General features: G+C 40.0%; 2 protein-coding genes across 2 annotated transcripts; both read left to right on the forward strand.

Annotated features, from left to right (window-relative positions):
• Positions 1 to 1,990: 1,990 nt before the first annotated feature.
• Positions 1,991 to 5,801, forward strand: LOC121688034 (COP9 signalosome complex subunit 5-like). Its single transcript, XM_042067344.1, has 7 exons — positions 1,991 to 2,332; positions 2,588 to 2,822; positions 2,950 to 3,078; positions 3,416 to 3,481; positions 3,682 to 3,767; positions 4,130 to 4,241; positions 4,988 to 5,801. The coding sequence occupies exons 1-7, from the start codon at positions 2,196 to 2,198 to the stop codon at positions 5,156 to 5,158; spliced, it is 936 nt and encodes a 311-aa protein (XP_041923278.1). The 5' UTR covers positions 1,991 to 2,195; the 3' UTR covers positions 5,159 to 5,801.
• On the forward strand, positions 5,685 to 9,581 carry LOC121688033 (COP9 signalosome complex subunit 5). The gene is made up of 8 exons (XM_042067343.1): positions 5,685 to 5,858; positions 6,114 to 6,348; positions 6,476 to 6,604; positions 6,942 to 7,007; positions 7,208 to 7,293; positions 7,656 to 7,767; positions 8,514 to 8,662; positions 9,325 to 9,581. Exons 1-8 carry the CDS (start codon positions 5,722 to 5,724, stop codon positions 9,413 to 9,415), a joined length of 1,005 nt encoding a protein of 334 aa, XP_041923277.1. The 5' UTR covers positions 5,685 to 5,721; the 3' UTR covers positions 9,416 to 9,581.
• The last annotated feature ends 2,375 nt before the right edge of the window (positions 9,582 to 11,956 follow it).

An 11,956-nucleotide genomic window follows, 5' to 3' on the forward strand; every position in this document is an offset into this window, starting at 1 on the left:
AGACAACAGTTGTTTACAGCTAAGTAAATATTATTTACCGCTGTTGTAGGAAATATGGTTAAATAAAGTTTCTTAATACTCTTTGTCCAGCAGGTGGCATAACAATATAAGACTTTTTGAAATTGAACGGGCAACATTGGTTAAAATGGCTGGGACGTCATACATATTTACATATTGAGCGGACGCATTTATCCTAAAAGACTTACAAAAACTGGGATAGCATTTAAGTTACATTACAAAGGAGACCTTAACAATGCATAACAAAACAATAAATAGTCTATCAGAGGATGAGAGTGCAGACGTGTATGTATAGCCTGTGTGGTTGAAGGAGATAGTTAGAGGGAAAAGGAGGTAGAGGAAAGTAGAAAGGAGGGGTAAGTGAAGTGCATCGTAAGTGCATGTAGGTGTGTTGGGTTGTTAGAATGCACTTGCAGAAGAGTTGTGTCAAGGAGTTATCTTACCAAGTTTCTGAGGGGTTGATATCGTAGGCCTATTGCTGATCTCCAAAGAAAAAATAAAATCTATTACCTACCGTGTTCATGTCACATCAATTGTGCAGTAAAAATCTTGTGCAAAACTTTAAAGTTAAAAATTGGACCCACAAAACACATGTCTCATACTTTTGACAGAGATTAGAAGTCAAGACAAAGTGGAATTGTGAACGTATGATGCAATGACACATGTTGCCTGCCAGGACCAATTAAATTTCCTGCAACATGCAGTCTGAGCAACATGCAGTCTGATGAATTAATATGTGAATGCACTATCCATTTGACTTGATTACTCAGACCAGATTTGGAGGTGGTCTTGACCACATATGACCACATTCTTTTGACCATGTGTAAGCTTAAGTCTAGTGTGTGGATGTGTTGTGAGCCACAGTGAAGGACTGCCAACTGAACTGGGCTTTGTAAGCCACAAACCACAAACTGAAAACTATAAACTTTCATATGACAATAATAATGAAACAACTGGGAATGATGATACAGCACAAAATAAAATAAAGTAGAAAACAGCAATCTCAGGTTTGCTCTTGGTAAGACTTTATTGAAACATGTCTTAACAAAGATGTAGTCCTAGGCCATCATCAGCCTAGGGCCGAGATGCATCACACACTGGTGATGGCCTAGCATTCTTTGTTCAGACATCTCCAATGAAGGCTTACTAAGAGCAAACGCTTGAGAGTGCAGTTTTCTGGTGTATTTTAAAGTCTTTTTCTAACTCACAATTAAAGAAAAATGTATTTTTGGTGTTGAGCGTGCCTGCTCCGGTGTTCACTTTAATGAGAATATAGCCCCATGTGAAGTAACTAATCAATTCTAATATAGCCTAATGTTATCTGTGCTGATATTATGATTAAAGGTAGTGTTGTAAATGGTACTGGCTGAAGAGGCTCTTAGTTGTATTGCATCCATTTATACATTTTCATGTCCATCTTTGAAAATCTCTGCAAAGGTTTGGACTTACAGGTTATGACACATTACAAGACACATATCAGGTCTGGAGCCTGTGAACGCACTATAGGTGGTCTTTGACCATGCATCTAATTATGTATTTTCACTGTAGGAAATGGGAATCACTTTTTTTTTACCTCACACCAGTGGTCCTCAGGTTGTTTCTAAGTAATCCTTATGAACGCAACTCCATAAGAATCATATGAGCACCTCATCTATGGATTCAGAAATGTATCATGCTATCCCTTTCTCCACATGAAACTCACAGAAGCCTGGTTAAAAGTGTCTATCAAGGTGGGGAACGCTTAATACTCTCTGTCCAGCAGGTGGCACAACAACCATCACAGCTTTGGGGTTGGACTTGGATCAAACCAAGTCTGAAAGGGGGGGGGGGCATTTTATACGTTTATTTAAACATCCCACTGATACTCAAATGCAGCATAAAGTATTAACTGATGTTTTATTATATTGTTTTTTTTGATAAATACTTATCACAGATCCTTCAACAAAACTGTTGTGCCTTTGTATAATACCTACAGATAGTCCACTCTTGGTCTACTCCAGTGTCATGGCGTACTGACACAGCTTTATTTGGTTTTTTGTCGAAATGGTCCTGTGCATGTCATAGTTGTTTTGTTGAAGTAAATCTTTTACAGGTTAGAAGCTAGACCTATCCCAAGCCATTCACTACAAACATAGTTGTTCTTCAGGGCATAGCAGTTCGGAGGTTTTCTCAGCAATATGGCTGGAAGCAGTATGGCTCAGAAGACTTGGGAGCTAACAAATAGCATGCAGGAAGTTCAAAGTATTGATGAAATTTACAAGTATGACAAAAAACAGCAACAAGAAATTCTAGCAGCGAAACCATGGACAAAAGAGTAAGTGTTGACCTTTTTCTGTGTGGTATATGATGGTGTTAAAGCATGTAATTGACGGGTAGACATGCTAGCCTTTGGTGGACAGCTGGGATAGCATTAGCCGTTTGGCTAGCCAGCTAATTTACAACACCATTGGTCTGTAGTTAGCGGGCTGGTTATGATCGAGTCGTTAGATGCCAACGTTAGACTGTGAGGACTGATATACCTTAATTGCAGGCAAAGTGGTGAGCTATTTTTTTTCTAATGTTGATTCAGCCATCACTACTTCAAATACTGCAAGATCTCAGCTTTGGCTTTGCTGAAGATGGTGATGCATGCCCGATCTGGGGGTAACCTGGAGGTGATGGGACTGATGTTGGGTAAGGTGGACGGAGAGACGATGATCATAATGGACAGCTTTGCTCTGCCAGTGGAGGGTACGGAGACTAGGGTGAACGCACAAGCTGCAGCCTATGAATACATGGCTGCATACATAGAGAACGCCAAACAGGTAAGAGTCTGGTACATCTTACCTTTCTCTTTTTCCAGTCAAAGTAGCTGCTAATGTCTGTATTGTTATGAGCCTTTTGGGCGCATTGCATTGCACAACTTCATGATGGCTTCATGTGACCCCCTAGGTTGGGCGCTTGGAGAACGCTATTGGATGGTACCACAGTCACCCGGGTTACGGATGTTGGTTGTCAGGTATTGATGTCAGCACTCAGATGCTCAACCAGCAATTTCAGGAGCCTTTCGTTGCTGTCGTGGTAAGCGCCCATTTTTAGTGTCTGTACTCCACAGATAAAATTAATAGGCTCTGTTTTGAACATCATTATTAGACTTAGCAAATAGCACTGTTTACTACTATTATTAGCACTGTTTATTACTATATACTACTACGTAGTTTTTGTGTATGTCTTTATTATTACTATGTATTATTTTGACATTGCTGCAAAGCATACAGCTGTGGCTAGTTAAATGTTCACTTTTCCAAACTTTGTTTATTGTAGTGGTAAATTCCAAGGATTGGTGCACGCACTGCATGGCTTGACTATCAAATTTACTAGCGGAACTATGTGTGTTTTGTTTATTTATTTATTTCAGATTGACCCAACTCGCACCATATCTGCTGGGAAAGTTAATCTAGGAGCTTTCAGAACCTATCCCAAGGTATATTTTTCACCCTGAGAGAGAGCAAGCACATTGGTCGGCTGTGTTAACAGTATCATAGACAAAGCATTAGAGCGATTTATTTTTGTAACAATCCTGAAAAATATTCATTGTGAGCATTGTAAATTCACCGTTTTGAAAATAATGTCTTGTTCAGTTCATATTAAAATGCCCCACATTTTTTTGCGTTGTGTACATAGGGCTACAAACCACCCGATGAAGGACCGTCAGAGTACCAGACAATTCCCTTGAATAAGATTGAAGACTTTGGGGTGCACTGCAAGCAGTAAGTCAGAAATCCCAACCTCTTATTTTTTTAGGTTTGACAAAACAACATAGAGTTGTGTGCTGAATATTACATACTGACATAATGATTTATATATATTTATAATATTGTGAATACTCTGTGTCGGTGTGTATGGAAAGAAATATTGCCCCAATGACAGTTGTTAGTGAGTGTTGATTGGTATATGCATTAGTGAAATAAAATGTTACATCTATTGTGCAGTTTATTACTTTGGCAGTTAATACATGGTAAATGAATTAGTTATTTTTGAGTTCTGTGGAGCCATTAGTTGGCAGAGTTGTCTTATGCGAGCAGAGAAGCCTATGCCTTTCTCCTTATTCTCCTTTCCTTGATTTGTTTAGGTACTATGCATTGGAAGTTACTTACTTTAAATCATCACTTGACCGCAAATTATTGGAGCTCCTGTGGAATAAATACTGGGTTAACACTCTAAGTTCATCAAGTCTGCTGACAGTAAGTAGACCTAAAAATATTCCGACATATTTATAATTTAATAATGTGAAGACTTGATACATTTTTTTTTTTTTTTTTTAGTGTTTTTATTCTGGTATATGCTTTTGTCACAATGGAAAATGAAAGGTCATGTGACTATTATAGCAAGTGTTTAGACATTAAGTTAGCTCAACTAATGATACTGTTGTACATCATAGATCATCCCCTTATCAACAGCTCTGCAATGTGACAGGGGACTCAAGCCCATTGTGAGCCCCATCAGTCTGTCTCGGGCACTTCTTAAAGACAGCAGACTATCCAAACATGGTGTGTGGGGGGGGGGGGGGGGGTCTCGGTGCCCGGGAAAGAAGACGAATTGACTAGTTGTCAAGAGAAGAGGCCTGTCTGCCAGGGGAGAAACTTTTGTCAGTAATTATTTTGTCACTGGCAGACTGAGGCTTCATGTCATTGTGCTCAGGGTCGCCCTTGCCCCCCACCCCCATCATGTTGCCTCACCTTCAGTAAACATCTGCTGTCTCCGTCGGAGTGTTTTGGCGAACAGATAAAGCTCACAACAGCTCTAAAACATGCAATAATTACTCTTTCTATTTCTCTTCGGTGGCACGTTGTGAGTGCTTGAAGTATTGTTTTTAAAGTGTATGTGTATGTTTGTGTGTGTGTGACCCGGGAAAGCTATGTTCATGACCCAGGTAGACTCCCATTATTTGAGGGTTTTGACTGGTTTGGTAATTGACTGTGCCCTGCAGAACTCGGACTACACCACGGGACAGGTGTTTGACCTGTCGGAGAAACTCGAGCAGTCAGAAGCTCAGCTGGGTCGGGGCAGTTTCATGCTGGGCCTGGACACACACGACAGAAAGATTAGAAACCTTAACATTTTTAATCCATTACTTAATTATTATATGGTTCACAGGTGACATCAAATAAAATTAATTTGTTTATCTGCATCACTGTTGTAATCAGAAAAATATGGATGACATATCCCTTTCTCCACATGAAACTCACAGAAGCCTGGTTAAAAGTGTCTATCAAGGTGGGGAACGCTTAATACTCTCTGTCCAGCAGGTGGCACAACAACCATCACAGCTTTGGGGTTGGACTTGGATCAAACCAAGTCTGAAAGGGGGGGGGGGCATTTTATACGTTTATTTAAACATCCCACTGATACTCAAATGCAGCATAAAGTATTAACTGATGTTTTATTATATTGTTTTTTTTGATAAATACTTATCACAGATCCTTCAACAAAACTGTTGTGCCTTTGTATAATACCTACAGATAGTCCACTCTTGGTCTACTCCAGTGTCATGGCGTACTGACACAGCTTTATTTGGTTTTTTGTCGAAATGGTCCTGTGCATGTCATAGTTGTTTTGTTGAAGTAAATCTTTTACAGGTTAGAAGCTAGACCTATCCCAAGCCATTCACTACAAACATAGTTGTTCTTCAGGGCATAGCAGTTCGGAGGTTTTCTCAGCAATATGGCTGGAAGCAGTATGGCTCAGAAGACTTGGGAGCTAACAAATAGCATGCAGGAAGTTCAAAGTATTGATGAAATTTACAAGTATGACAAAAAACAGCAACAAGAAATTCTAGCAGCGAAACCATGGACAAAAGAGTAAGTGTTGACCTTTTTCTGTGTGGTATATGATGGTGTTAAAGCATGTAATTGACGGGTAGACATGCTAGCCTTTGGTGGACAGCTGGGATAGCATTAGCCGTTTGGCTAGCCAGCTAATTTACAACACCATTGGTCTGTAGTTAGCGGGCTGGTTATGATCGAGTCGTTAGATGCCAACGTTAGACTGTGAGGACTGATATACCTTAATTGCAGGCAAAGTGGTGAGCTATTTTTTTTCTAATGTTGATTCAGCCATCACTACTTCAAATACTGCAAGATCTCAGCTTTGGCTTTGCTGAAGATGGTGATGCATGCCCGATCTGGGGGTAACCTGGAGGTGATGGGACTGATGTTGGGTAAGGTGGACGGAGAGACGATGATCATAATGGACAGCTTTGCTCTGCCAGTGGAGGGTACGGAGACTAGGGTGAACGCACAAGCTGCAGCCTATGAATACATGGCTGCATACATAGAGAACGCCAAACAGGTAAGAGTCTGGTACATCTTACCTTTCTCTTTTTCCAGTCAAAGTAGCTGCTAATGTCTGTATTGTTATGAGCCTTTTGGGCGCATTGCATTGCACAACTTCATGATGGCTTCATGTGACCCCCTAGGTTGGGCGCTTGGAGAACGCTATTGGATGGTACCACAGTCACCCGGGTTACGGATGTTGGTTGTCAGGTATTGATGTCAGCACTCAGATGCTCAACCAGCAATTTCAGGAGCCTTTCGTTGCTGTCGTGGTAAGCGCCCATTTTTAGTGTCTGTACTCCACAGATAAAATTAATAGGCTCTGTTTTGAACATCATTATTAGACTTAGCAAATAGCACTGTTTACTACTATTATTAGCACTGTTTATTACTATATACTACTACGTAGTTTTTGTGTATGTCTTTATTATTACTATGTATTATTTTGACATTGCTGCAAAGCATACAGCTGTGGCTAGTTAAATGTTCACTTTTCCAAACTTTGTTTATTGTAGTGGTAAATTCCAAGGATTGGTGCACGCACTGCATGGCTTGACTATCAAATTTACTAGCGGAACTATGTGTGTTTTGTTTATTTATTTATTTCAGATTGACCCAACTCGCACCATATCTGCTGGGAAAGTTAATCTAGGAGCTTTCAGAACCTATCCCAAGGTATATTTTTCACCCTGAGAGAGAGCAAGCACATTGGTCGGCTGTGTTAACAGTATCATAGACAAAGCATTAGAGCGATTTATTTTTGTAACAATCCTGAAAAATATTCATTGTGAGCATTGTAAATTCACCGTTTTGAAAATAATGTCTTGTTCAGTTCATATTAAAATGCCCCACATTTTTTTGCGTTGTGTACATAGGGCTACAAACCACCCGATGAAGGACCGTCAGAGTACCAGACAATTCCCTTGAATAAGATTGAAGACTTTGGGGTGCACTGCAAGCAGTAAGTCAGAAATCCCAACCTCTTATTTTTTTAGGTTTGACAAAACAACATAGAGTTGTGTGCTGAATATTACATACTGACATAATGATTTATATATATTTATAATATTGTGAATACTCTGTGTCGGTGTGTATGGAAAGAAATATTGCCCCAATGACAGTTGTTAGTGAGTGTTGATTGGTATATGCATTAGTGAAATAAAATGTTACATCTATTGTGCAGTTTATTACTTTGGCAGTTAATACATGGTAAATGAATTAGTTATTTTTGAGTTCTGTGGAGCCATTAGTTGGCAGAGTTGTCTTATGCGAGCAGAGAAGCCTATGCCTTTCTCCTTATTCTCCTTTCCTTGATTTGTTTAGGTACTATGCATTGGAAGTTACTTACTTTAAATCATCACTTGACCGCAAATTATTGGAGCTCCTGTGGAATAAATACTGGGTTAACACTCTAAGTTCATCAAGTCTGCTGACAGTAAGTAGACCTAAAAATATTCCGACATATTTATAATTTAATAATGTGAAGACTTGATACATTTTTTTTTTTTTTTTTTAGTGTTTTTATTCTGGTATATGCTTTTGTCACAATGGAAAATGAAAGGTCATGTGACTATTATAGCAAGTGTTTAGACATTAAGTTAGCTCAACTAATGATACTGTTGTACATCATAGATCATCCCCTTATCAACAGCTCTGCAATGTGACAGGGGACTCAAGCCCATTGTGAGCCCCATCAGTCTGTCTCGGGCACTTCTTAAAGACAGCAGACTATCCAAACATGGTGTGTGGGGGGGGGGGGGGGGGTCTCGGTGCCCGGGAAAGAAGACGAATTGACTAGTTGTCAAGAGAAGAGGCCTGTCTGCCAGGGGAGAAACTTTTGTCAGTAATTATTTTGTCACTGGCAGACTGAGGCTTCATGTCATTGTGCTCAGGGTCGCCCTTGCCCCCCACCCCCATCATGTTGCCTCACCTTCAGTAAACATCTGCTGTCTCCGTCGGAGTGTTTTGGCGAACAGATAAAGCTCACAACAGCTCTAAAACATGCAATAATTACTCTTTCTATTTCTCTTCGGTGGCACGTTGTGAGTGCTTGAAGTATTGTTTTTAAAGTGTATGTGTATGTTTGTGTGTGTGTGACCCGGGAAAGCTATGTTCATGACCCAGGTAGACTCCCATTATTTGAGGGTTTTGACTGGTTTGGTAATTGACTGTGCCCTGCAGAACTCGGACTACACCACGGGACAGGTGTTTGACCTGTCGGAGAAACTCGAGCAGTCAGAAGCTCAGCTGGGTCGGGGCAGTTTCATGCTGGGCCTGGACACACACGACAGAAAGTCTGAGGACAAACTCGCCAAGGCAACCCGAGACAGGTAACGCTTGCCGCCTTTGTTTGTGTTTAGTTGGTGTTTGTTTTACTTTTTTTAAACTATGTAATTGTATCTGCTGATGAGATGTTTCATACTTGTGCAGAAATTAAATTGTGTAGTGGACAAAATTAGGTAGATAGATAGATACTATCCCAAAGGAAATTTTGTCATTCAATAACTTACATTATATGACATTCAGAACAAGGAAATGCACATCCAGAACAAGAAAACAATATGATGAAATCAAAATGAGATTAGAAACCTTAACATTTTTAATCCATTACTTAATTATTATATGGTTCACAGGTGACATCAAATAAAATTAATTTGTTTATCTGCATCACTGTTGTAATCAGAAAAATATGGATGACAAAATGTTTATATTTACAAATACAATTGAAGAACCTCACTGCATGTTGTGCAGTCCATGTGTTTTCGCTTTGTTTGTCTGGGTCACGGATGATTAGTGGTTTGTCGTGGTGGGAGGTCCCAAGCGTTTCACTGCGGCTTGACTGAACAATTGCAGTGATTGCTTGAGTTTCTCCTGAAAGTGCGTTATCTGTTTATTCATCTTCTCTCTGACTCGTAGACATCCTGTCAACGAACTACCTGATCTGTCTGGCGCACCCAAATACTTACCCCTTTATTTCTCCTGTCTGTTCTAGTTGCAAGACGACCATTGAGGCCATTCATGGGTTGATGTCCCAAGTAATCAAAGACAAGCTCTTCAACCAAGTCAATACTTCTGCCAATTAACAGCCCTTACAAAAGTGCATTTGGTTTGTTTGAAAGGTATTCTGTATTTAGTTTTAAGTGTTATAGTTGGATTCTGAATGATCCTGGGGAGACATAATGTAACCCTGGGGAGACATAAATGTAACCCTGTTCTTGCTATCTGAATAAAAAAAGTAAAAAACTACAATTAATGTTATTTTGATAATCAATATAATTTTCTTGATTTTATCTTGTAGCACGTTTCTCACTAAAAACCTAAATACCTACAGTGTTTCCCACAGAATTTAATTCTATTTGTGGTGGTAGGTTTGCAGAATTAACTTGAATGCAAATGTTTTTAACAAATTAGTGCAGCGGGGTTATGATGCTAACCAGATTTAAGCACAATTTAGCCTTCTAGTTGTCTTCTATGCCTTGCAAGATTATTAATGTTGCCTTTAAACATGCATGTAGGTTCGTTGAGAGACGACTGAAACAAGGAGAGGCTTTACAAAGGTGCACATAGGTCTACAATGAAAGAATTCGATCCAATTGAAATAGTACAACATGGAAAATCATTGTGTGGTGGTCAGTGTTGATATTGTGGTGGGCCGCCACAAATAAGTCAATGTATGGGAAACACTGACCTAACTAAAGCTATCACAATCTGAGAAGATAAAAATCCAATAATAATGTTTCATTTTAGGCCATCTATATGTGGTTAAACTGCTCAATCCATGGCCCATCCATTGGACCACACCAGGCCTGTTACTTCTGACATCTGACTTTCTTCATACATCTGTGAGGAAACTCAATCACATAAAACCCTTGTGAACTTCTTTTGCCCCTATATCTCCTACCTCTGTTCACTGCCGTCACTCATTGGATTTTTCTGTACTTACACAGTCATGAAGCCCTTACCAGTATGTCTGAATCACCCAAGGGTTTGTATAATATATTTTTCTTTACTGTGTGAATACCAGCAGACTCTTGAAAGGTATTCTCCTTGGGGTTTAGTGTAACATATACTCTGACATTTCCATCTAGCATGACTTTCTGGCATAGGCTAGACCCTTCTCCTTGAACACCATGCAACATGAGTTTAACACTTTAACAAAGACCATGGATGGATTTCTCCACAACAACAAAAAAAACAACCACCAGTCATTTCAGTTCCAGCCAGTCATAGCATTACATAATGGAATAACAAACTCGACCGGCCACGTCGGGCTCAAAAGTAAACACGGGCTCCCGTGCATGGGACGTCTCGAAAGAGAAAGCCGTGGCGCAGGTTGTCTCTGTTTGGTACACAATCCTTCAGGATCCTGAGTCCTGACGCTGTGTTGTGTCCATGATGCATCACAGAGGCCGCTGCTCCACACACAGGAGCCTATTCAGCCCTCGTGTCTGCACTGCATCGCCACGGACACTGGATGGGCCTGCATTTTCTTACACATAGCAGCTCTGGCATCAATTAGCATAATGATTTTTTCACATTACAATGCTGTAGTTTTAATGCCTTGTTTTAGAAATAAGAGGTTTATTGAGTTAGCCCTAATGCAATTTGTGTGTGTATTTTGTTTTATTATCATTATGGGGGGGGGGGGGTAGTTGTATAATGAAACATACACACTGTCTATTTTCAAGGTCTTTAAATATATTCAGTAAATGCATTAATGAGGCCTGTGAACTTCACCACATAGAAATGCTAGACCAAAGGATTGTTAAAGGAAGTGTGTGTGTGTGTCTACAACCATACAACTTAGGTTCACTTTTCACACAACAAAACTGACACAGTATATTAATTACCCATACAGTATGTTTCTAGTTATAGTAAGGCCTTGTTAAATTACACAGGAATTCCACTCCATTTACAGAATTCAAAGAGAATGTATTAGAATAATAAATAAGCATTGTTACATTTGATACATTTTTGTCAATAGCAGTGGTTTTGAAAGTTCAGTGGAGTGATAAGTCTAACTAATGATGAATGGCTATTTATCACCGGCCACCTATTAAGAATCCAGCCAGGGGAACGAAAGGCCTCTGCCCAGGGTTGAAGATATTTGGTACCAACGGTGTTTACTTTGGATCTCCAAATAATCTTAACAAGCGTGGTAGTGAGAGGTTGAAACATGCTCTGAGCCCCACGGGGAAAGCCCTGGAAAAGAAGAAGAAGAGGGGGTGGGGGAAGAGTCTCAGTGCTCGATTTCCTCCCTGCCAAGTACTCTGCATGCGTAAATGGAGTCAAGTCACTCAATCTCAGGAAGCTCGTTCCCTGACGTTATATAACAATGCACGGGTCATTGCTGTGACTCGCACACCCACAACCTCCACGGGTCCCGCATGTTGCCAGAAGGAATGATGCAGATTATTACTGGATGTAACCTGATCTGGAACTCAGGACTGTGTAAGGTGGGGGTGGACAACATTCAAAATTGTTAAACCGATAAACATGAGCTCTGATTACAGCATGTGAATTTCTGAAAGAGCTCTACCTTGGAACGCCATGGTCTTAGGAGTACATCTATAGGTCATGAGCCAACATTTAACAAGGTTTAATGATGTTTCTTTATTTGCCCC

Source organism: Alosa sapidissima, chromosome 17 (genome assembly GCF_018492685.1).
Source record: "Alosa sapidissima isolate fAloSap1 chromosome 17, fAloSap1.pri, whole genome shotgun sequence".
Lineage (NCBI taxonomy): Eukaryota > Metazoa > Chordata > Actinopteri > Clupeiformes > Clupeidae > Alosa > Alosa sapidissima.